The sequence below is a fragment of the Camelus bactrianus genome, chromosome 13, assembly GCF_048773025.1.
Source record: "Camelus bactrianus isolate YW-2024 breed Bactrian camel chromosome 13, ASM4877302v1, whole genome shotgun sequence".
Taxonomy (NCBI): Eukaryota; Metazoa; Chordata; class Mammalia; order Artiodactyla; family Camelidae; genus Camelus; species Camelus bactrianus.
Window position 1 is genome coordinate 30,568,138 of NC_133551.1, and position 27,156 is coordinate 30,595,293.

Sequence of the window (27,156 nt, forward strand, 5' to 3'; positions counted from 1 at the left end):
GGCCCCCCAGGGGCCATATGTTTGGAGCAGAAAGACTTTGGCACCAGGAGAGGGGACACAGGACAGGATGTTTCCAGGTGGGGGACCCCTCCAGGCATCCCTGGCCATTGGGGGAAGGGGTTGCTTCATATAGGGGCCTGGAAAGACCTTCTCCAGCCACCCTTTCCCCATTCAATGCTGTGAGCTTGCCGGGGGGTGAGAGAGAGGGCAAGTTGGGGGGCATATCTGGGCAAGTGCTGTCACTGGTACCAGTTCAAGTTCTTAGAAAAAGATACTGTTTCTTACTTGCCACATGTAGGTCATGTATAGATTTTTAATGAGGGTGACCCTCTCTGTTTGCTGTCCGGGAACTCAGGTTTCCTGGGATGCTGGATGTCCCATGTTAAATCTGGGACAGTCCTGGGCAAAGCAGGGCAGCTGATCGCCCTAATATTAATTTGTTTGATTTCACAGTAGCTCTTGGAAAGAGGCACTGCATTTGCCTCCACTTACAAGTAAGGAAACGGGCAGGGAGAATGAAGTTCCAGAGGCCACAGAGCCAGGGAGCGGGAGGGCCTGGGTCTGGAGGTGACTAGTCTGGTGTCTAAGTATGCGCTCCCAACGCCTCCCCTCTGCCACCTGGAACCTAGAGGCGACACTAATGTGATGAACATGTTTTCTGAACAGTGAACCAGGATGATGGGGGCCAAGGGGGTCACTGGTCTGTAGGTCCCAGTGCTTGAGACAGGCCTGCCCCTCCCTAAAAATTAGATACAAAGAGAAAGAAATACTCCTATTTAATAAAACTGAAATTAAAAGGTGATAATAGAAACAACTCAATAGGAAAATAGATCAAAATATATTTCCGTTAGGACATCAAAAAAGTTTCCTATCACAGAGTGTATGCGCAGCACTATTGAAACAATGTAACAGCAGTTTAGTCCTGAGCACAGAGTACAGCTCAGCTGCACAACATTGGTCACTACAAGTAAACAGCAACATTTAACACAAACTGCTTAACATTCTTTGTTAGTAGGTTAAGGTCAACTCCATTTTATGAAAAATCATCAATAATACTCTTACATCTCTTTTCCATTACAGTAAAAGAGCTTTCAAATTTGGGAACCCTCTGCAGACTGATATGAATACCACACAAGCAGATCACAGTTTGACTAACATTCTCGACATGTTTAAATATGTAAATCAGCTGAACAGTAGAGTTAACAGCGGGTTGCATTGTATTCCAGGTGTATTTTCTGACTGTCACAATAGCAGACATCTTGTATTTCAAATAATTTGAAGGTGTTTTTTAATAGCTAGGCACAAAAATCCAGCCATGATAAAAGTGTGAATCAAGCAGTATATCAATTATAGGATATACATGCATTGGTAGATATTAAAATTAAGCACACAGGATAGTACACAATTTTATTAGAACAACATTTATATTCAGCAGTTGGACTCAGATATATTTCCCAGTTAATCCCATTCACAATTTTGCCTAATAAATGCAAGATGACATTTTCCATAAAGAACACAGAGTATTATCACAGTGTTCAGCTTATGACTATCTTCATCCATGTTTAGTTACTGGCAATATCTTGGACATTTGACCATCTTGCAAATTTTGAGCCTTCCAAATTCTCACAGTTCAATCACTACAAAATAATAAATTAAAAATGAACATGTGAAAAGATGTGGAAAGATAAAGAAATAAGTTCTTAGAATTACTTATCTTGGAAGCATTTTCTGAAAAGGTCTTTAATAGATGTAAGTAAAAATATACATTGTCCTATAAGTATATCAAACAGTTACCCATAATAATAAAACTTAAAATAGCTCATATGATCAAGGGCTTACTATGTGCCAGCCATTGTCACTATGTTTGCCTTACATAGATGAATGAATTTACTTCTCCTTGCCTACCATTAGATATAGATAATGCTATTATCCGCTGTTTACTGATGAGCAAACTGAGGTCTAGAGAAGTTAAGTAATTTGCCCAAGATCACAAAGTAAGTGATAAAGGCATGATCTGAATCTAGGCAGTCTGACTCCAGGACCCTGTCTCCTAAACATCACACTGAAATGACAAGGTCAGAGGTCCTTAGGCATAAGAGCCCACAGTAAGGTCAGAGTCCGGGGGCCGGGCAGGGACTCCAGGGAGCTGGTGACTCTGTCAACAGTCAGGAAGAGTTATGTTGCGGTGGGATCAGCAGAAGCCCACAGGAAAAGCAGGGGGCTAGTAAGAAGTGGACCACCACTCTGCCTATCAGAGAACACAGAGGATGCAAAACTTTTCTGAGAAAACTTACTTTTGTTCACCCAACATGTGGGTACTGGGGACCAGTCATTAGACACTCACATTTTTCTACCATGTCTCTCACGGCTCTAAAAAGGGAGTGTTGCTTTTCTCTGATTTCCTAATAAATCCAAAGCCAAAAAGAAAGGGTTGCCATGGAATTCTATAGTTAAAAAGCAGTTGAAAGGTTATGCAGTCCATTTCAAGGATAAAGAACATTTAACGACTTGTCCAATGTAACACAGTGGAGCACAGAGCCAAGCCTAGAATCCAGGGTTTCTAGTTCTTAATCAATAATCTCTCCTGCAAGAGTTCTCATCACAGGAATAAAAAGCACACTTTTTTTTTGTATCTACATCAGATGATGGATGCTAACTAAACTTATTATGGTGATCATTTCATTATACATGTAAGTCAAATCATTATGCTGTACACCTTAAACTTACGCAGTGCTGTATGTCAATTGTATCTCAGTAAAACTTGGGGACAAATAATAATCTCATCAACCCACACAGCACATGTACACTGAAAACAGTAAGGGGCTGTGCTCATTCATCCACCCATTTATTCCATTCAACCATCCACTCAGCACATTTTCACTGACAACTTGCTGTGCTCTAGGCACTATTTTAGCTGCCTGGGATAAACATAAAATAAACAAATAAATAAAAAATAGAATTTTTTGCCTTCATAGATCATATATTCTAGCAAAAGGAGACAGACAATAAACCACAACAAATAATTAGATTGTAAAGTTTATTAGAAAGTAATAAATGTTATAGAAAAATAAAAGAGCACAGCAAAGGGGGGCAGGAGGAGCAGGTCAGAGGCGAGATCACAATTTTAAATAAAATGGCAAGGCGATTCTTCTTGAGGAAGAAAGAACTTAGAAGGAGGTCTGAAGGCAAAGCGTTGCAGGCAAAGAGCTCAGCCAGGGCAAATGCCCTAAGACTGGAGTGCGCCTGCTCTGCTCAAAGACCAGCCGAGAGGCGATCGGTGTTGTCAGAGAAGGAGCCAGGCAGAGGGCACTGGAAGGTGACATGAGAGAGAGCACGTGCTCAGAGGGCCAGGCCCAGTACGGGCTCGTCTCTACATGAGATGGACAACAACCGTGAGCTTTTCAGCCAAGAAGAAACGTGACCTGACTTGTGTTTTAAAAAAATTACTCTGGCTTCTGTGCTGAGAATAGACCACATGTGGGCAAGGGACTGTGTTTAGGAGGCCGCTGTAGTCATCCAGGAGCTGATGGTGACTAGGTCAGTGAGGCAGCAAAAGACATGGTGAGCAGTGGTCGGATTCTAGACGTAATTTAAAGGGACAACACCAACAGGATTTGCTGACGGCTTGGATATGGGTGTGAAAGAAAGGGAGGAATGGAAGTTTCTGGTCTGAGCAACAGAGAAGACAGAAGCCATCGACTGAGATGGAGAAGGCCACAGAGTGGCCTCAGGAAGGGTGGGAGTTCAGTTTTTGGCGTATGAAATGTAAGATGATCGCCACAACTAGTCAGGAGAGGAAAACTTGTGCCAGATTCGCTCTCCTGTTGTAAACAAAGTGGAAACTTGAGAAAATGCATGGAACAACTATTTTCAGACACTGGGCAATGGGTGGTTCAGGCATGTGATCCCTGAGAAAAGGGGAACAGAGAAGGTAAGCTCTGTGACGGCCTTGGTTCTGGCCCTGGAAGCACTTGCCAGACTACAGCAGGGGGCGGGGGAACCAAACAGAAAAATTACAGAATGGGAGGTGAAGAGATAGGAAGAAACACCTAGGAAGTATGAAGTTTTTGGAATTTGTAAGACCAAGTAGAGGAGAGGAGAGAGTGTGCAAAAGCAACTACGGAGCTACAGGAAAAAAGTTCCATAAATACACATAGAAAGCCTCTAACGTCTTTGACTGAAGGCGAAGCTGCACATGAGTAAAGACTATAAGGCCAGGCCAAAAACCAGTTACTAGTAAGTGTAAGTCAAACGACTCCCAGGGCACACTGAGGGCTGGGAGATGCTCAGGTTCTGACCAGTAGAGCAGAGAGTGTCATCACACACCCAAGACAGTCAGTAGGGACCCAAGAAGAGCTCAGGACAAGTCTCAGAAAGATGAAGCTGAGCCACAAGCAACTTAAGTGCCTGACAGACAAAGCCCAACACTCTTTAAAGGAATATAATACAATCCTGATACTCAAACACAACATGTTCAACAGTCAATAAAATACTACTTGACATAAAAAAGGAGGAAAAATGAGACCCATAGTCTTAAGAAAAATCAGTGACAACAGATCCAGGAATCAGATATGACGGAATCACTTCTACAAGGACTGGGGATTACACCTCAGTTTTCCCTCCTGTAAAACAGGGATGATGACAATGCTCCCCTCGTAGGGTTCTCATGGAGACAAAGTGAGTTAGTGCCTGAAAGCACCTGCAACAACGCCTGGCGGGTACTAAGCCCTGTACACATGTTTGTTAAATAACAGATACATACAACTAATTTGAAAATAGCCCTTTGGATTTTATTGTCTATTTTCCTGATTTAAAGCTATGTGGTAAATGCATCTACACCTGATGCACCAGGAATAAACTGAGGGAGATTTCAGTTCTTCAAAAATAACACTGGGTCATGGAGGAGAGGAACTACAGCATCCTCACACCTCACTGGACAGGCCTCAGGGACGCACAATTCTTCTATAGTCTTATTTTGAGCGTCCCATGACTTTGAGGGATATTAAGTTATTTCTGGTAAACTGTCAAGGACACAAGGTTCCAAGGAGATAAACAAAATGGTGACTCTTAAGAAAGTAATGCACCTTGGAAATTGCATCAATGAAGCACCAAAATTAGCCACACAGAATTAGAAAAACACAAAATAAATTGGCTTTGATGTTCTTTAAAGATGAGAGAAAGAAAATCTAAATGAAAAGAGGGATTTGAGAGAAACATCAGAAATAATAAGAGACACCACAGAAATAGGACAGAGGCTTCAAAATAAAATCAGGGTTATCATGCACTTGGGATAAAACAGTCAAGAAGGTGCTCAAGTTAAATTAAGTAACATAATTGGCGCAGAAATGACATAGGGAGATTTTCAAGATAGACATTCAGGAGAAATGACGTTTTATTTGAAGGAGACAAACCCCTCACGCTGTAGTACATACACTTTCCTTCCCAAAGTGCTTATACACATACGATGTCGTTTTCACGGTCGCATCTCTACACCTCCTTCAAGCACATTCTTAAGTGTCACGTTCTCAGGCAGGTCCTCACTGACCACTCTCACTGTGCAGTCCCCCCCGCCCCCCCAATACTCTCTCCCTTGCTTTACTTTCCTCCATCGCGCCCATCACCATCTGACACGTTTTACTTATTTATTTTCTTTTCATCTCCTTAGAATAAGCCTGGGGTTTGTTCATGTTTTGCTCACTTTGCTATTCCCAATAGTCTAGGACAGTGCCTGGCACACAGGAGACTCATCATGAATGAGCAAATAAATTAATCAACCCAGTCATCCAAAGAGGGAGGAAGCAAATATTAATATCATGTATTTTAAAAGAGGTGGGAGAGGTAAAAAGAGTTTTTTTTTTAATAGTTTGTTCTAAATATGAAGAATGGCAAGTTTGTTGCCTTTCTGGGAAAAAAAACCTTTAGAAATTAGTCACCTATGAATGATTAAAAAAAAATTAAAATCACCAGGGGCAGATCTGGAGGTAGACTTCCCAGTATAAGCAGGGAGCTGATACAGGAGTAACACTATTATCACGTACCTGGGGAGCCCAAACTCAGTGCCCACAGTGGGCCTCAGAAAACAGAAACGAGACAGCATGAACAGCCATTAGAGTGACTGCAATAAAAGAAGGGTTTCACATGTTCTGCATTCACAGATGTTGACAACTTAGAGCATTTATTAAATCTGAACACCAGCAACCAGTGTAGAGAAAGATCACACAGGAAAGCTGACTCAGCTGCAGTAGAAACGTGGGTGGAACTAACACCTACGGCTTTGCTGGGGCCATCATGACCTTCCATCTCTCTGACGGGCACCAAGTTATCCACGTTCCGGAGTTTCAGAATGCCCCCGCCGCAGCCACTGAGCAAAACCGGGTGGCCTGCCACCATTCCCAGGGCACAGACCCAGTCCGTGTGTGCGTTTGGAACTTGCCGAGAGAAAAAACAAAAATTACCAGCATAAGGGGATCCTTCCAAACAAAGTTTTCATATGAACACAAGTTACAAAAGTTTTTACTGACAAAATTACATATTTGGAACACTGACTTGGCCTGGAAACTATAAAAATCATTTGGTATGCAATCACTCTTAGTGATTTAAAGAAGTAAATCTATAATTTGCTCTGCAATGTGCCTCACTAGTTATCATCAGTCTTATCAGTACTAAAGGGCTAGAATATTAAAAATTTATAGAATCTAAAAGGCCTGGATAGTATACAGGATTTTTCAAACATCACTTCTTCTTCAAAGGAGCAAGTATCTCATCTTTCTCTAACACGTATTTCATGCAAGTTTGGAACCTTTAACCTGGTATGTAGTCTCTAAGGATTATCTCATAAAATCACTGCCTTAAATTCTGAACAAGAACATAGAGGCCTAAAGCTTTCTGTTGAAGGCTGGAGCTAACTATACATTTCAAAGTGAGTAGACAATAATTATAAGCTCAGACATTATGACCATATTTTATGCATAAATATATTTCTATGCATAATATAGAAGTTACATCCAAGAATGTGTATCTATAAAAGAAATGCTTTTGAATGCAATGTCTGCATCTGTTGCCAGGTTTTTTCTATCAACATTCAGGCTACTTGTTTATTTGCTTTTCATCTGGTTGTCAGCAGGAAAGTGACAGCAACAGCAGGACAAACGCGCCCACACGGAGAGAAGGGAAAGCTGGAACCTGAGAACAAGTTCATCTGTTAATTCATTTCTTCCTCTGGGAATTAGGGAAAGCCACCAGTATTTGAGTGTACTGACAAAACACTTCAACCCAACCACCATTCTACAGGAAGTGAGAGAACCACCACTCGTGGAGGTATGAACATGCTCCTGCAGAGGAGGCACCATTTACACTGCTCTGACTTGAGCTACACTTAGAATTCTTTGGACTGTGCATACCTAAAGCAAAAACAAAGCAAAATGAGAAACTGTAACTGCTTTGCTCTGAGACTGATTTTATTTAGTAAGCAAATGCACAGGGCAATCCCAGATTTCCCAATTCTTATCAAGGCCTATTGTCCTCTTATCTAAGAGGTTATCATTAAATGCTGAATGTTGCCCTTTCCATAATTAATAACTCTGGTGGGTGACAATGAAACACTCTTGAAGAGGAAGCCCTGACTGATACCATCCTTAAATGATGAAATTCTACTTAGAGGCTCTTCAAGTTCTTATAGAGGATACTGGTGACTGAAGCACCCAATCTATCCCGTGCATTACCTGTAGAAGGTCTTTCTGAGCCAGATCCCATTTCTTGATTCCATTGTCTCTGGACCCACTAAGTAGGTTATCCCTTTGTATGGTTAGTGCTTCAGTGCCATCATAATGAGGGGGCTTGAAAAAGTGGGTCGGACTCACAGTTCCAAGAGCCCCTTCAGTTACATCAAACATCTAAATGAAAGCAGAAAGAAAACAGTCATCCTATTTAACTTACAAATAAGTACCTATATGTGTTCATTCATTGAGATACATGAGATGTATATTAACCAGACATGATTTATTTTGTTGTGATATTTTACTAAGTTAACTTAAAAAATCTGCTATGAATGACTCAGAATGAACCTGAGCCCTATTTTCATATTACTTTTGCTTACATGTTAGGCTTTTAAAGGCAACAATTTTTTTCATGTACGAGTGCACAAATGGTATGTTCGATAACAAAAATACTGTCTATCAATCCAGTTGCAATTCAAATAAGTGACATGACCGTTATTTCAACACTAGAACCTCTGCGGTTCTGGTGGTCATCGTAAATACCCCAGAGCTGCTATTCAGAACTTTTCACTCCCCTCAGTTGCCTTCATCTGTCTCAGCTGTTGATCTTGTGATGTCCTGCAAAGGCTAGTGTGATCAAAAATAAACTTTCTGGACCCTCCTTCCAGTTACAAAAGTTCGCTTTTATCCTCAGACATTCTCTTACCCATCCTTTCTTTTCAGCTGCTAAAGTGTACTTACTTCTTTCCAAGGCTCACATCTTTGATCTGACTATTTTTTGATCTGATTCATCAATTGCCACCCCTTCTCTGTTCACACTTTCCCTCTCCACTGAGCCCATCTCCTAAGCATTTAAACATGCTCAAGTCTATAGAGTACAAAATTCTCTCCCCTTTACCACTCTCTTTTCAAGTCACTAACCCATTTCTCATCTCTTAATCAAAGTTCCTTAAAAAGGAGCACTTATATGCTTCCTAGCTCTCTTTATAACTGTGTCCTTTTTTATTCCTGTTGGTTCTTGTAGGACTCCCCAAGGCTGAGTCATGTCAACTTCTTGCTCCTTTGGCCATGTCAACTACTCTAACTCCTTGAACGTCTGCTTCTGTTTGACTGGCTCTGAAACACACATGTCTAGTTATAACTTATCTTGAGCCCTGGACTTGCCTTTCAAATGGCCTACTGGTCTACACAAGGAAATCCTCAAACTTAACATCTCCAAAATCAAACTATGCATCTCTCCTCATCTTATCTGCTACTTGCATAAAACCTGAAGACCATACTATGTTCAGTATGAAAGATGGTGATGATGGGACTTAAGCAGTAGTTGGATGACTGAGCCAAGAAATCTTTAAAATCCCTCCCAACCTATCTTCTATGACAAGTGATCATATATGTATAAATAATAAGACAACAAAATCAGGAACTATGAGTGAGGAAGATCAGGGAGAAAAAGCAAGGGCTAGAAATGAGAAAAAAGAAATCTGATAAAGAGAAAAGGGTCCTAGGTGTATCTCAATACTTTAAATCTATAATTTAATAGGAGAATATAATTCAACAACTCTATTATACACACTTTGATGTGATGATCCTTGGAGCTGGTGATGATTAGATCTTGTCCATTGGAAATCTGATCTACAGGAAGACATATAACAGGGCCTAGGTGTCCTGTTAACTTTCCTGTGGACTGAAACCTTAAAAAAAAAAAAAAGAAAAGAAAAATAACTTTGTTTGGAAACATTTCTTAGCATGCTAAGGCTAAGCCTCAACAAAAATAATCTATATTCTTTGATAAAACTGTTCATTCATTTTCTTCTGATTTAACCACCTCTATACAACTCTGTTCAAATTAACAGTCAAAAAATGGCCAAACTATGATGGAAGTGTCAGAAGTCCTAAACAATTTATTCCAAAGTGACTAATGTCATTCAGGTATTAAACAAAAAGGCATCAAGTGTCCAAAAACTTGCTACAGGTTAACTTTAACTCCAACCTAAGTCCAGGTAAACTTTAACCTGTTAAATGTCCGCACATGTTATAGACATATGACTGATGTTATCAGACCCAATGTGAAATTTGATTAAAACAACTACATCACTGATAAAACTAGAAAATAACAATATGGAGAAAGTAAGATTATTTTTTACACACACATATTTTCACACATACACATGTACGTATATGTACACCCATCTTATATACACATGTGTACACATATACACATGCATGTGTGGGTGCTATGTGTGTACACACGTGCACCAGGAAATAGGTAGTCCATTTCATCAGTTATTTTAAAGATATGAAAATGACCAGGAGTGTATCTGACTGGTAGAAAAACATATGATGTCAATTATCGGGGTGACAGTGAACCTTTGTTTCATAGTCCTGCCTCAAGTCAAGCTGCTGGGATGCACAGATATATTTCGCTTTCAGCATATTACCATCTTTTGACAACTCTTTTCTTAGTTACTTTGTTAAGACGAATCTGTATTTAATCACGTTGCTGAAATCAGGAAGGTTTCAAAGGATCTAACTTTTCAGCAAAAAAGAAAGTGTAAAGCTTTTCAAAAGCTGATCTTTTCTGCCTCATGTTATGACTAAGTTTCTCCCTCCATGGTGCTCTGACTACAAGTTTAACATCTTCAAGAATAAACCAAGTCTTCCTCTCTTTCCTAATTTTCTTAAACAAGCACTCTTTTAATTTTTCTACTTTTTATTTTTGAAACAGTACTCAGGACTGTGTTTCTACTTTCTCTCTCATTTATTTATATATAAATTAGGTTTATTATACTTTCTCAGACATGCATTAAAATATTACAAGTTATAACTAGTTATTCTCAAAATTTCTAAAATAAATTTTACTTTTATTTACCACTAACAAATTCCTTCTAGATTGGATTATTACTTGAATTACCTGAATTGCAAACTGAACTCAGTATCCTGTAATTGCTTGTTCAATGGCCTTTACCCTCCGTTATGAGATGAGTTCCAAGAAAGTGGACCCCACGTTTGTCTGGCTTAGTCTTTAGCCCCAGTACCTACCACGGTGTTGGTACAGTGTCTGCCATAATTGCTTGACTAAGTATTTGCTAACTAATAAATAAATATTCTCTTGCTGCCAAAATTGAAAGAACTAAAATAAACACTCAAATGAAGGATAAAAACTCATACTTCAATTTATCGTTTTTCTCTTTTTACTCGCTTCATCTTCTTAATACTTCATTTTTTACATATATTATTTCATATTCACCAAAATCCTGTGAGGATTTATGTGCAAAGTTGTAAAGTTTATAAACTGAAAAATTTGAGATGTAAGATGCATGACTGATGTTACAAAAAATAATCCTTTCACAGGTGCTGATGCGGTCAGGGTGAGAGTCTGGGTCTCTTCCTAGTAAACAACACAACTTGGAGACATATATTAAGAAAGGCTATTTTCCTTCGTATACATTTTTCCCAGCAACAGAGATTAAAGAAGGAAAATTGGGAGTTTGCTAATGAGTAATGAGGACAGAAGAGACATTTAGGAGTGTTGTATTCAACAGAAAAGCCTAAGATTTTATGTTAACTTCTGGGGTTATAAAAATTAGATTTCACATACACTAATGATGAGTGAAAAAATACATTTGCCATGCACAAGAAATACATTTTCCTTTAAAATTCTGCCTTTTAAGATCCCACATTCTGACCGCATTTCCAGAAGCTGCATAGAGGAAGGTGCCAGTTGGGTTTAGTGCAATTTGACTGATCTGGTTTTCCCCAGAAGGAATAGCAACTGTCCGGCTGGTACTTGCAGAACAAGCGTCTCCAAGAGGAACTTGACCTGAAGACCTTAACAGAGACGAAACAGCAAGATAAGTCACATTTCTGGATAACAGTTAGGCTTAGAATTCCTTAAATCCCTAGGAAACTGGCTGCAGGCAACAAGATCTGCTTACTGTAAGCACCTTACCTAGCACAGCACTTCACAGACAGGTGACTGGCACTTATAAATAAACATTTTGACAGATAAATGAACAAATGAATGAAGAAAACAAGATGACATGACTTTAAACTCTTAATTTGCAAGTCTCTTAAACACTAGTAATTCTGGGTCCTGAGTTAAGGATGACTTCAATATGATTCAGAAAAGATTAGATGACAATGATTCAAAAACTCAACAAATGATGCAGTGCCACAAAGGTAAATCATTTTTCTGCAGTTTCCAGAAGTCCCCTGAGGGGCAAGCCTACTGATATTCCTTTCATAGGTAAGATTTGCCCTTTTGAGTTAAAGACACTGAGGACTTTTAAAATTATTTTTAGTTTTTGTTTACTTTAACCCAATCATATATGGATTAGTTACTATTGCTTAACCATAACTTACTTCTATTTCCTCAGCTAAATTCTAAATGGCAAATGTATTTTTAAATTTGGGAACATTTTCTCAGTTAACTTCTAAAATATCAAGTTACAATCAATCTTTTCAAATTAGATTTTAGTGAGTCAACTGGATGGGTAAATTTCTAACGTAAGATAACAGTATTCTTTTTCTACAAAATTTCCCTCTAGAGACTTGTATTCAGTACAGTAAATAATTAGTAGTTTTCAAAATGCAAAATAGAATTTAATGTTAGTAACCCCCACTCTACAAATGCATAAAAACTAACCACTCCTATGCTTTCTACTCTTATTTAAACCAACAGAGTTCACCTTAGTTTTAATTATGTACAACAATTCATCAATCTTATGGCAAAAAGAATCATCTGCTCTACATTTTAAAGACATATATGATAAGAAACACAGAAAACAAACTCATCCTCCAATTATCCAACACAATCTAAAGTTACAAAATATGGGCTAACCCCAAGGCAGTGTTAAGTCCTAAAAAAACAAAACAAAACAACAAAAAAACCCTCTCAGTTATTCAATACATGCTAATTAAGTGTTGAAAGTACTTCTTCACCATCAATGGTGATTTCAGCCATTTTCCAAGGAGTGGTATTCATTTGACGCATGTAACTATATAAGTAATAAATACTATGAAAATTTAATTCCTTAGTTATTTGGTTAGGGAGGAAATATGAAATGTGTACTTAGTCACAGATCAGATAGGACTTCTCCCTTCCTGTTTAATATTGAGCTCTTATATATTATTTTCTCAACAGGTTTTTTCACCTTACTTTATCGGCATTCTTACTGTAAACACTTTAATGTTCCTTGCAAGTAGACAGGTATAAATAAATAAAAATGCATTCACAGACCTATCTTTCCTCATATTTATAAACAAGGGCTATTTGCCCCTTATGCTGCTTGTCTTTAAGTTACTTACGTTAGCATTTGAATGCACTTTGCTGAATCTCTGATATCCCAGACCTTAATAGAAGATGTTGACACTGTGAAGACAAAACTTGCCTAATTATAGTATTTTACAGATATAACATTGTTGGGATGACCCCCCAGTGACATTATTTCCTGCCCAGTCACCAGACTCCATACTTTAAAAGCACAATCTAAAACAAAAAAAGAGGAAATACTGTCAATATGAACTAAATTAGACTTCTATGAGAAAAAAAAATGAGATAAGGAAACAGTAATTATTCCATTAACTTGAAACAGGCATCCTAACTCCATCCTTGACACTTTGCAGCAGGTTCAAGGGCAAAGTAGGTGTAAAGGATTGGATGAAAGCTAGGGATGCATCACACGGTATTAAAAAAAATTACACAAAATTTTGAAACAGATATATGAAAAGAGTCTTACTCCAAATTACCCCCGAATTTTAAACAACCATCGTAAATCAGCCATTTCAAAATCTGCTCTTACCTCCTGACAACACTCCATACTCATAAATACACATACATTTCTTTCCAGAAGTCACTGATGGATGGATTTTATCTTTGACTCAAAAAACATAATCATAAAACTATTCTATTTTGGTTTTCTGACATGCTGAATGTGTAATTATACTGGAGAAATCAATTAAACTTGAATCATTAGAAAATTATGTTTTTGCAGAGTCAATTTTTTTTTTAAATGGGGGAATTGCTTGCAATTATTCACAACACATAAGCTAGACTCTTATATTTCCCTCATAGACAATGAGCAAAAATTTTTGCTGATAAACTGAGTCTTGGAACATCCCTATATGCTAAGAAACTTTAACTAGCTCCCCAAATTTCTATACATGCTTCCTTCTCATCTTCCTAGTCTCACTGCCCATTGTCATGTATATTCCACATTTCAACTCAATTGGATTTAGTTTCCAGATTCCTTTTTTTTTTTTTTTTTTTTTAAGGATTAGATTTATTCATTTATTTCTGCTTGGAAGAGGTACTGGGGATTGGACCCAGGACCTTGTGTGTGTTGAGCATGCGCTCTACCGCTTGAGCTATACAACCCCCCTCCCCCCAAATCCACTTCTGCCTCCACGTCTCTGCTTCTGCTCTTCGCTGACCTCGGTTGCCCGTCCTTACCTGTCAATAGCAACAATCCTGTAAGACTCATCCTAAACACCTCCTTATCAAAGCTTCCCTTATTTTTTACAGCTTGGCATAATCTCTCCCTTTTCTGAAACCCCAAAACTCTTAGTCTATAACTTTTCAAATCATTTGGAGTTGATTTTTTTAGCTGCCTGCCATTTCACCAAAGGGGTTAAGAGTGCAGGTCTGGAGACGAGTAGACCTAGGCTTCCAATCCTGGCTCTTTCGCCTTCCAAGGGTATCTGGGGAAATTACTTAGCTTCTTGAATCTTCAGTTTTTTCATCTGTAAAATGAGGATGCAATATGTACATCATTGGGGTTGTTGTGAGAATTAAGTGAGATGTAATTTGCACACTGTCCAGTACAGCCTCTGACATAAAGGAACTGCTCAAGAAACGGTGGCCGCTACCCACCTTACTCTCTCTGTCACGCTGTATGCTGCAATGGCCTTTCATAGATTTTTACACAGCCTGCATTACTCAAGCTCAGGGCTTTGCACACATTAGATGCTCAATTACCAAAGAGGGATGTATCCCCATGCCATTCTACTCACAGCACATCAACAGAGGTTTTACTTTCTTACCAACCATGCAGTGATTTTATATTTTATATAATTCAGAGGTTGAACCAGATTATCTCTCAGATTCTTATGAGTCTTAAGTGGTTTGACATTTTTTTCAAAACCAGCTCAACGTAATCATTTTTTAAAAGATCTGTTACGCACCCACATGAAACAACAACCAGCACCTTTGATCCAGTGAAGAGAAGAGCATCAGTAGCCCCACACGGAGCGCAGCTGTGTGTGCCCTTCAGCTACGTGCACACACGGAAGTGGGGGTGAAGCTGGAAGTGGGTTGATCATGCCTCTGAGCTGGGGGGAAAAACACAAAGCTTTACTTCAGTAGCTGTATCATGAAACTACTTTTACTTTTTTTCTCTGACTTTAAGAAGTCTTTCCAAGTAATTAGTAATAAAATCCATACTGCTCCCTTGTCTCATTTTTTAAGCAAAGGGACACAGTGTGAGATAGTAAAAGCAGTGATGGCGTGCACCGAATAATCAGGTGTCAGCCAACAGGTGCCTTCTGCAAGGAGCAAAGCCAGTGCTGCATCTGGATTTTCTTATTATTAATTCCATCTCCTTCAAATTTAATGAAGTAGTATTGGGAGCTGTTCGGGTATAGTGAATTCTGACAGGTATGAAAGTATAAATGATGGTTAACTGGAAGATGTGACTCTCTGTCAGGCTGGAATATAATTCTATGTCAAAAAAGACATTCTGGAGAAAGCATAACACATACCACCTAAAATACTAAGAAAGCAAATTTCAAACCAATTTGAAGAAATATAAGAATATTTGCATAGACAGAAATTCTAAAGGGAGAATGGCTCAAAAATAGCAAAAACTTTAAAAACTCTTAACAATGTCAAAGAAAAAAAATTTTTAAGAGTAAAATTTTAAGAGAACAGTGAGGCTCTTTAGGGAGCTTTCTAATAAATTTAATATTTCTGAAGTTTCTGCTTTATGCCATTGGACTATGAACTATGGAAACAGAAAGTTTATCAAAACACTGTCCCTATCCTAAAGGAATTTAAGACAGGATCTGAACTGAAATAAATGTAAGAGGAAGACTAAAGATGAGTGTGAATTAAGACATGATAAATACGTAAGTTGAATGTAACTTTGCTTTAGAGCAGGAAGAAAAATTATGCTGAAATATGCCCATCATCTAAGACAGATGGCATAATATGAGGGCAGATACAGGCATAAAACAAAGCTATCTGTTTCCATCTTCTTGATGAGTAAGAACAACTTTCACGATGCAAGGGGCGGGATAATTCAGAAGAAATGTAAGCCCAAGATAAGTTAGAACTGATAATGAAGACTTATTCAATGAGCTCAAATACTTCTGTTTCTGAATCATTGTGTCACAGGGTTTTGAAAGTACATACCATTATGGAGGCAAAATCATTGTTGGGACACTAAAGGGATCTATAAAGGGGATAAAACTCATAGACCCAGTTTTCTAGAAAGGAGAAACATAGTGGATTTCAGAGATTACAGATGGGTAACTTGTTGAGTCTCACAGAGGAAAACATTACATAATTATAAACACTTAGATGTTCATCTATAAGAGATAACATGAGCTCACTAATCTCATGGGGAAGTTCTTTGTAGAATTAACAGGCAGCATGTTAGGGGAATGTCATATTCACAACGTATGTTGACTCCAAAAAGGTCCATACAAAAAGCTTTTCAAATGACATCCTTGCAGACGAGGTGAGTAAGTAAAACCCTACTGTAGGAAGGTAGTCCCACCAGTGGCTGAAGAACCACACCTAAAGGGTCCATGTTCCTGCCAGTCTGGAAAGAAGCCTTCAATGCCTAGTCAATCTGTCCTCAGAAACAAAGACAGACATGGCCTGTGTATTAAATTGATATATTAAAGCAATGCACTGCGTAGAAAAAATTACAAACAAAGTTCATTTAAGTACATACCTAGCACTAAAATATTCAATGGAAAAAATTTAAACGTAAAATTTAAGTTGAAGAGAGAAGAGAATGCCCCAAGTAGGAAAGGGACTTAACTCAATTTACAAGCTAAAGAAACTTGTTTATTGATATGAGATCAATGGCTTAACAATTTTTGATTCCTCTATCAACATTTTCAATGACTTGTGCAGTAGAAGTAAATATTTCAGAAGAAAGCAAGAGAGATACTACATTCTGCTGAGGCCACATCTGGAATGAGGTTGAGCTCTGGATGCCACATTCTAAGAAGAACTCTGAAAAATGGGAGATTTTCCAAAACTGTGGAAGCAGAAGGAAGGATCCTAGACTATATCATATTAGGAACAGATGCATCTAAAACTTTTGAGATGATAAGAGAACTTCCATTAGAAAGAGCATACAAAAGCACAGTTAAATGGCTGAATATTTAAAAGATCTGTCAGATACCCACAAAAAGATGTACTGGGTTAATTCTACTATAGCTCAAGAAGGCTGATGAAAGACCAATGAATAGAAATTTAAAGGAGGTAAATTTAGGCTCAGGATTTTTAAAAATCCTTTATTTTTAGGGTTTAGTTATGATTTCAAAAAATGAAGGGAGTCCCTCATTACTAGAAATAATACCAGGAATTGTTATCACACGGATGTGTAATGACAAAACCCAAAGTATTATTTGCATACATGCATCAATTTGAGATTTTTGAAACTAATGCTCAGTAACTTGTTGGTAATCTAAGAATTTAATCAGAACTGAAATGGGAGCAAAACCTCTTCAAAAGTCTGAATCTGCCATTTCAAAATCTTAACTGATGTGGGGTTTAAAAGCTATGAACTGAAGCCATCAAATTGTAACTATTGCTTCACATGTTGAAAAGTTATGATCTAATACACAGTCAACTGCTACTGTTACTTCGAAAACAGAGTATGTATGTATGTATGTATGTGTGTATGTATGTATGTATATTCTAAGAAGCTGACTATAAAGAAAAAAAAATCCACGTTAACAGCCTAAGAGTTGCATGGTCTGCATTTAATGACACAAATCATCCTAAGGGGAAAAAAACTAAACAGTACCCTCAGTTATATAATACTATGTCTCCAAAAAATTTCCTTCATTCAGATCATTCTCTTTATCCTAAGAATCTATTAAATGTTCCCTTCATGACATAACATCCAACACAATTCTGTCATGTCAAAGGTTGTAATAATACAAAAGTAAATATTTGCCTCCAGTGACAATGTATGGCACAGCCTAGAGACCAGGATGTCTTTTTTTCATTCTTGTTTTTATTTTTTCAGACCTTTGAAGAAAAAGAATTTCAACACTAAATAAAGAATTTTATTCATTAGATACTGAAAAGTGCTCTCATATATTCAGAATACTAGGGTTAATACTTTATAGAGATTACCTTATATCAAAGATAATAGAAAAAATACAGAAATTGGAAACATACATCCATGCTATTTTTTCCTATTAAAATTAATCTATTCATGTTCTGAAATATATAAATCAACTTTAAAATTGTTTAAGTTAAGGTTAAATACTGCAATCTTACACAACAGACCTGATATGAAGGAAAAAAAATGCTTACTTTTGTTCCATGCAAAACCAGTAAAGTCTTGCAATGCTGTGAATGAGATTAATTTCCTCTCCCTTCCCCCGCCTGACTTCTGGAGGATCTACTGATGATCAGGAAAATGGCCATAAGACACGGGCGGAAAGTGCCAAGGGAAAGGAGACAAAATGATTAGTGGAAAGAGGAAATGATAGAAAGAAAAAGAAATTAAGGGTCCAAAAAAAATCTGTAACATGAAAAAATGCAACATTGTTGTTTCTAAAATAGCATTTACTATTTAAAAATATTTATTATTTTTTAAAACCTCTTTTTCTTTCTATTTCTTTCTATACTTTAGGTACCATAGTATCCTTTTCCCCCTAGCATACTTTTTTTCATCACAAACCCTGCCATAAGCTTCTTATTTAAAATCGATAAACCAACATGAAAAACTACCTTATTCATCTCCCACAATTTGAGGGGGCAATATTCATTGAGGAAATTAATTTTCATAGAACTAAATTTCTTCTAAAGAAAACTTTTAGATTATAGACAGAAAACAAATAGCACAATTTTTTATGTTATTATACAAAAAAGTCTGCCACTACTTTGTCTGAGAGTTATGATCACAAAAATATATTATTATATATATATTAAAATTTATGGTTAAAAATATTCGTGCATTGACATTTACCAGTTATGAATGCAACAAAAACGGGACTTGCTTAAAAGTTTCTAGGAAGGCATTTTAGAACTTCACTGAAAGGTCAGAAGGTAGGAAAGACAGAAAGTCCCCATGTACCTCCGACAGAGAAGAGTCATGCTCATCAGACCTACAGGGAAAGAGTCAGAATTATGCAGAGAAAGACTGCAGATGGTAACAGGCTGACACTGAGGCTGAGCTGATGCAATGGTATGAATAATAGAAACACAGCAAACATTTCCTTTAATGGGCCCTGCTTTCCTATTTGCACTGGATATTAGCAAATTCAATATACACCTAAATTAGGTAAAATGTTTTGTTCTTATGTTTTCTACCAAGATTGGAGGGGGGGTGGTTCTATTACTGATCCATGGAACCGATCTGTCCTCGCTTTCTAAAATGTAGCCCCTGAAGAGGAACACCGTCAGGTAAATGAAATCCATCACTTCAAGGTGCTATTTAATCTGACTAGTACTAGAAAACTTTTCCCATTTCAATAACCATTAATGAATTTTATTCCTCCTGATAATTACTTTAGAGTCTCATATGAAAATTACACAAATACATGTCTGCGTGGGGAGTGAATCAGTCAAAATTTAACAACCTTTGATTTAACTCATCTCAAAAACACGGAGGTCTTCTGCTTAGTCAGTCCCTCAGTAACAGCTGGGAGGTTTTGGTGGGATTTTAAAAATAGCTGAGCCATTCCTGTCAGCCTGACCCTCAATCCTCCAGGACTGACAGTAAGTCTGGTTATTATGATACTAAATATTTAGCATTTAGTATCATACAATAGGCTTGGGAAGGATGAGAACAGAGTGAGTGCTGGCATGTCATGTCATCAGAAACAATGTGTGGGACCTAACTTCTAGCAGGTGAAATATGCTAGTCTCAAAAAGGGGCCCAAAGAAAGTGATTCAGAAGGTAAGTGAGGGTTCGGGGTAGTCAGTTATTCTAAGTTTTAATTTACAGAGATGGCAATGCAATTAAATGATTGGTAGCTGATAAACCATTTCAGTAAAAAACATGGAACTATGATTAGACTGTCAAGATTATCAAAAGACTGACAAAATTTTATGACTGTAAATACAAGGCGGACAAAATTTAGTAATTCTTCATATCACTAGTGAAAATGGACTTCCTAAAGACATTCCTAATGCTCTACTCTTTTCTCAATTAAATGAGAGGTATGATTTAACAATGTTTAAGAATATTTAAATACTTGTTTTTAAATTTTAAAAAAAATCACCTAACTAGATCACTTTAAAGGACATATCATCTACTGATTAAACCATATTTTAAAATCTAATCAAGAATTTTATCCATAAATTAAGTAGATTAAAGATTACTTCAAAATAATAGTGTATCTTTTTAAGTCTACAGAGCCATTTAGCGTGATCAAACATGCCAGACAGATCTTAAACAGTATCCTGTAATTTCAGAAATCATTGATATATATAGGAAGATCACAGCATAGAAAACAAATTGGCGTGGGAGGCTGGATATCAAGTACATACATCCACAATGTTATAATTCAAAATCAAAGCAGACAAGTCAGAGTTAATAAATACTTTATGGCAACACCTTTAGTATGAAATTTTTACAAGACAGATTCTGGCTCAATGTGGGAATATTCTTTCACTTCAACTTTGATGAAAATTGTATTTTCCCTACCCCTCCAACTTTTCTTCCCCAACAGCCCACCCTGAGTTCTACCCCCTCCACCCATAAAGGTACTCTTTTTTTTCAAGAACACAATGACTCAAATTTTGTGGTGGATTTGTAGAACAAGCAACTGATAACATGTTACACGTCTGTGACATGGTCTTTGTCAGCTGTGACATCCATCAAAGGTAAAATAATTTGCCCCTTTTCAAGGCAGGCTATCGAATTAGAGGCTTTTATGGGCTCAGTGAAGATGAAGAATCCCAAGGAATTTCAACTTCAAGTGATCACAAAGATGCTTCAATTCTAACTGACTTGCAAAAGGAAAAGGCAAGGCAAGTGCTGCAGTGGAGCAATGCAAATCTACAGCAGGGAATGATGTTCAGCAGGAAAATAAATTCATCTAACTTTGTGTACATAGTTCATTTCCCATTGGAAAAACACATAAATTACAGCACGAGTGCACAAGTCAGACTCCACCTCCCGCACAGAGAGAGAGCTAAGTGTTCTCCCTAGAGTGTATTGAAAGGCTCAGGAATATTATAATCCATAGTTGGGACTCTTTAACATAATGACTTACTTATCCTGCTGAACTGATGCGTTTCCCTGAGAAACAGTGAGACGATTAAAAACATTCAGTTCATTACGGGGCCGGCTCGGTGGGGAAGACGGAGGTGAAAGGCTAGGTTCCAGGATCTGAGCGACAAGGAGAAAAGAGTTAAATAGGTGGCCTTATTGGCTTTTATTTGTTAGAAATGTTATAAGAAACATGCTTTAAAAAAAAAAAAGCTTGTCAATAGAGAATTCCTTCCTTCCTTTCTTCCTCTCTTCCTTTTTCATAAGATAAAATGCACTCTGAACAATTTAATTTTCCCCCCACTGGATTGTGTTAGATTGGCCAAAAGATGGCACTAAAGAAAAAGTTCTGTTGGCTAAAATCTAAACTCAGCATGAATAAATCAAGGCAAATTTAAAATTATACAATTTTACACTTGAGACCAAGATGCTCACTTTATAGATGAGGGAACAGACCCTGAGAGATTAAGAGGGATTTGCTTATTCAACTGATTAATTCATTTCTTTTTCAATTACTTATTTGCTCCATCCCCTATCTCCTAATTATTCTTGAGATATTTGATTCAGTAGAAACAGGTAAATTATATCTTTAAATACAGGAAGCAAGGATGATTAGAACAATTTCCATGACATTCAAGGCAGCTAAGCCAGTGGTCAAAGTAGAGAGTGTGCATGATGGTACAGGGGAGGGGATGGTATAAGATCATTCACTTGGGTACAGAAAATACCCAAAAACTTCTTTTTGTATTTAATATTGAAGAAATTGGCTTTACCAATATTTGAATAGAGATTGCCATTGATACTCTCACTCAAGACCATGTCAGAGATCGACCTGCCATCTGCAGCCCGTTAGGTGACCCGAGGGAAAGGTGAGTGTGCCGCAGGTAGAAGGGTACAGGGGCTCTAACCCATTCATAACTTTCTGCATGTTGTGGTGTTGCAATTTACAAGTGCCCAGGTAAGTGGACCATCAGATTATATTATATACTGTTAGGCAGACTAACCCTCACAAAACACACACATAGCTTCTAAAAGATTTCAACAACAAAAAAATTAATCATAATACCAATTTAAATATGAAAGAACAGCAAGAAAACAGCATAACTCACACATCTTCTAACACTAGATTTTTTCAACCACTTCAAAGCGGTGAAATCAATCTGTGTTATCAGATAACAGTCAGAATTAATTTCAAATTTTTCTAGAAGACTATTTGAGTTACAGTTTTAATAAACCTCTCCTCAAAGGTATATTAAGTCCACAATGACATACACAAATAATTGAAAAATAAATCAGAGTACATGATCGATTTAATTTACAGGTATATGTGTGACCAAGAAAATTAGAAGACCACAAGCTGACGGCTGATTTGATTGTCTTAAGTCAAATCAGTCACAACCCCAGAGTCAGCCTAAATATGGAAAATAATTCCACTGCTGTCCTTTAGCATCTCAGTGCCACTGATGTTTTATACACCCTATCAGATAAAAAAGCATTAGTAACTGACTGCTTTTGTTCCTTGGTCTTTGGTTTTTCTGCTTTCTCACACACCTTTCTCCTTGCTATGGGGGGAGGCTCTGGTGTTTTTTTTCTGACAGAGATGACTGTCTGGAACTAACAAAGAAAAAGATTCTGTAATCATCTAATTTTAAATATATACATAGAACTTTGGCAGTTCAACCTAAATTTTTAATAGATTACTAAGTAGAACTTGAAAAAGGTTACTTGGGAATAAAAGATAGAACTAGGATAGGAAAATATTACATGAGTTATTTTTAATTAATGGGAGCTTGACAATGGTATATTTAATTTTTAAATTGGCGATCTTATCAAAAATATATAAGCCTATTATCTTTGAACACAAACATCAATGCTATACTGCCAAATAGCTAACATGAATTTTTAAGTTTTAAATGTCTTTAAGTTTGATTAAAACTGCTTTAGGTGAAGAAAAATTGTCTTTACAATTTTGCAAGAACAAAAATATTAGAGTATCAGAATATGAGAAACAATGAAATTTAATGAATTATTATTTACAGAGTCACAAAAGAATACTACAGGTGAGCACAGAAAATGTTTCACTTAACTAGTATTTAAGTATTAGTTAGCTACGTAAATTTTGGTAATAAAAATATTCTTAATTTATTACAAATTTCAAATGTTGAATAGTGGCTATGTAGCTAACAATTTAAGACTGATTTTTGTGTATAGTGGTAATGAATTTTGATTGGAAAAAAATGAAATTTTGCTATCCTTGGCTAGTTATACTAATAAGGAAAAAAACACCAAAGAATTAGAAAGCAGGATCCTCAGAATGGGCTTACAGTGATTCCTACTGAAAGTGAAAACTAAATGTAACTAAACTTCATGTGCTTGATTTTTCTAACCAGAGGAAATCACATTTTAGAAGTTCTGCATCATTTAAGTCATAGGCCTACTTAGGTAAATTATTTTATTTTATGCAATAAAAGTCATGAAGTGACAGGCTGTAAGAGTCATTGCACCAGCACATGACCAGCTCTTAAATTTGTACATAATTACACAAGCATCTTAATTGATGAAAACTTCTGCCATCATCAAAATTAATGAAAGTTCTGCCATCATCAAAATTAACTTTGGAACTAAAGGTAGCAGATGGGCTTACTGAATGGAAGACAATGAAAATACCTTCATAAGATGAAGAAAGTTATGAGAAACAGATATTCAAGTTGGGAGCAGGGAGTTTGTTATATTTTATTATTTGCAGAGTCATTTAGTGTGTGCCACTTTTTTGGCACTATTTCTCAATGCAGTCATGTGTTCATCCAGTAAATCATTTGCTAGATCATATGTGAGGGTTAGTTTAAAAAAAGTCATTAAAAATCTTTACCAGTGAATGACTGATGTAGTTGTAATACAACTAACAAGAAATACACACACATGCACACACACTGGCCTGTGTAGGAAAATTATTCTTCTCAAGATAATTATGAACAATTTCTAAATAAAATCTGTTTTGAATAGAATGTTTCTTGTTAAGATTATCATAGATGGGAAATGTTCCCTCCTTCAACTCTTTAATAACACAATAACAATTCTTTGTGTATACACTCATCCCAGACATGCAATGTCTTCAAGGCAAAGAATTAGGAAAGTTCAAAATGGATTAAGTTGGTAATTGACATCTGCATTTTTCTTTAAAAGTGACAGCAAAAGTCTACTCACCTGCCCAGGCTCTTAGAATGAGGATGTACCATGATTCAGAGCAAACTGGAGAGGCTTCAAGGTTCTGTTTGATGTAATGATTTTACAGGCGTCACTTTAACCTACATTTGTTTCTAAATAAATTTTGTCTGTAATTCACATCTCAGCCTTATAAAAATGATACTCTTTAAGAAAGACCCTAAAACTTAGAAGTAGGACAAAGCAATTTCAACAAAGCACGTGTCATTTAAATTATTTTGAATATTCAAAAAATTAGGGGACACGACACCTAGCAGAAATTACTTTGAAAACTATAGATCTTACTTACATAATTTTTTTAAAAAAATAGAAATAAGAAATTAGCAACATGCGTATTAAAAAAAAAAGTCAAAAGAAATGAAGTTGGTTTAGCTGGGCCAGACTTACATGCTACCTACCTTGGAAGCGAAGCCAGACGGGGGAGGGAGCTCTTTTTCCCTAGCAGAAGTATTGGTCTCAGTATTCATTCCAATCTCTTGGCCTTCTGCAACAGGTGTAAGAGGGCCAGGCAAGAAGGCATCTCCTGCACGAGTGTCTGAAGGTAAAAACATTTAGCATGTCTTTTCCTAGCAACTGTGTCAAACATAGCATGTAAGACAGTGACAAGCCAAAGCTACAGCAAGGTAAGATTTTCAGGGGTCATACTCAGCCAACATTTGTATATGCTTATTGGATGCCAGAAACTGTTCTAAATACTTTATTATATTAGCATATACTATCATTATTCCAGTTCACAAATGAGAAAACGGAGGCACACAGAAGCTAGAAGTCCAAAGTCACAGTATGTGGCAAAGCCAGATTCAAAACCAGGCAATCTGCCTCCAACATTACTGCGCTATGCTGACACTCATGGCCAGCTCCCTCAGTGTCTCATAAAAGAAAAAAAAAGAAAGAAAGAAAGAAAGAAATTAAACCAAAAGATAATTGCAGGGAGTTTCAACTGAATTTTGATTTTTCCCATGCTTATATAATTTATTTAATGTAAATTTTATTTTAATATCAATTTTTATATTTGTATCTCCATTTTCATGACCCTGCCCCCTGACGTCTTAACTGGATGTTTAATCTGCCTGCGGGATATCCAACGCCAGCCCATCCTAGCTTTTGGCAGCATGGTGAGGCAGGTGAAGGTTAATTTTCCCTAGAATCTAAATTCACCTTAAGCATTCCCTTCCATACTCCTGGAAAACCAAGGGACTACCTTGTTATTAATGCTTAGAGTTGGATGTTATCAATAATGTGTTAACAGATAATCAAGGTGTTTGCCACAGTAAACCTTCAAAGTACAGACACCCTGCTGTATTCAACTTTACACCCCCTGCATTTAACATAGTGCCGGTACATACCTATTTAAAGCATATAGTCAACTTCCTTTATTCAATGAGTGAAAAATAAATGATCTGAGAGCCTTTTAGGCATCTTTGCAGTTCAAAAGGAGTGGCAGAGAGCAAGAGAAAACTTTTGGAAAGAAAAAGCCCTGCAGACACGCACCCCCCACCACCCAGGCCCCCTGCAGCCAGCGCACCTCCACGCCAGGGCGCCCGCCCACCCTCGGTCCATCCCTCGGCTCGCTCCCAGCTGCGGCTGCGGCGCCTCGCACTTCTGACTCGAGTCCCCGCCCCGCTAGTCTTCGCAGCTGGGGTCCGCCGCCCCGCGGACCCGGTGGAGCCGGCTGGGCTGCGAGCGCCGCATCCCCCCACCCCGGGCCCCGCGGTCCCGCCTCCGCCAGGGGCCACACGCCCTTGACCCGTCCCTGGCCCGCCGGCCGGGCTTCCCGCCTGCGAGCCGCACAGCCAGAAGAGGAGCGGCAGCTGCGGATCAGCGAGAGCGGCCAGTTCGGCGACGGGCTGGAGTCGAGGCTTGTCAGAAAGCAGCCCTCGACTAAGACCTCACGAAGCCCAGAACCACAGGAAGAAGGCATTGTGGGTCTCCTGGTTCTCATTATTGTCACACTGGCCCTGGCGGGGGCTCCCTTCAGTGCTGACTTTTAGCTGAGCATCTTCTGAGAAATGCTGTGGGCTCCTTTGTACTTGGAGATGAGAGTGATGGATATATGTAGGTATGGGGGGCACCTCTCTTCTCAGAACTGGCAAGACTCAAATTTTAAATAGTGTGTCCATTGCAGATAAAGACGATGACCCTTCATTGCAGAAAGAAAGAAAGAAAGAAAGAAAGAGAGAAAGAGAGAGAGAGAGAGAGAGAGAGAGAGAGAGAGAGAAAGAGAGAAAGAGGAACAAAGAAAGGGAAAGAGGAACAAAGAAAGGGAAAGAAAGAGAAAAGAAAAAGCCCTGCAGGCCAGCCTTTTATCCTGTCAATTCTCTCAGCTGCCAGTGGAATCATTTCCCCAGGCTTCCTAACCACAGTGGTTTTTTCAGGAGACGGCCTTGAGGCCACCCCTTCAAGTCTCTCCCTGGCATCCTACAAGGGCACGAATAGCAGGCCTTCACAGAGCCTGAGACACAAAGTTACCTTAAGAGATTTTCTCCCCAGCTGAAGACTGGTTCCAAACTACACTAGAACGTTTTGAGTCTGGGTACCTTCTGCTCAGTCACTTAGAATAATAAGACACAAACCACACGTTACCAAGCCAGTAGCTCAAGGACCACACATGAAGCCCGTCGATTTGTTTTAATTGGCAAGCCCATAATTTTAAAGATAATGAAATTCTCCACTGAAATCCATATTTAAGGCTTCTCTTGAAAACAGAGAATCTGGTAGCCTTAGGCCCATATTCCATCATGGCAAAAATA

The 27,156-nt window shown here is 37.9% G+C and overlaps 1 protein-coding gene across 1 annotated transcript; it reads right to left on the bottom strand.

Moving 5' to 3' along the window:
• Positions 1 to 1,552: 1,552 nt before the first annotated feature.
• On the bottom strand, positions 1,553 to 26,327 carry LOC105075587 (kinesin-like protein KIF21A). The gene is given in 7 exon segments (XM_074377811.1): positions 1,553 to 1,637; positions 6,233 to 6,433; positions 7,723 to 7,892; positions 9,289 to 9,406; positions 11,379 to 11,543; positions 13,023 to 13,203; positions 25,898 to 26,327. Coding segments are annotated over 7 exon segments (1,350 nt in total).
• Positions 26,328 to 27,156: the final 829 nt, after the last annotated feature.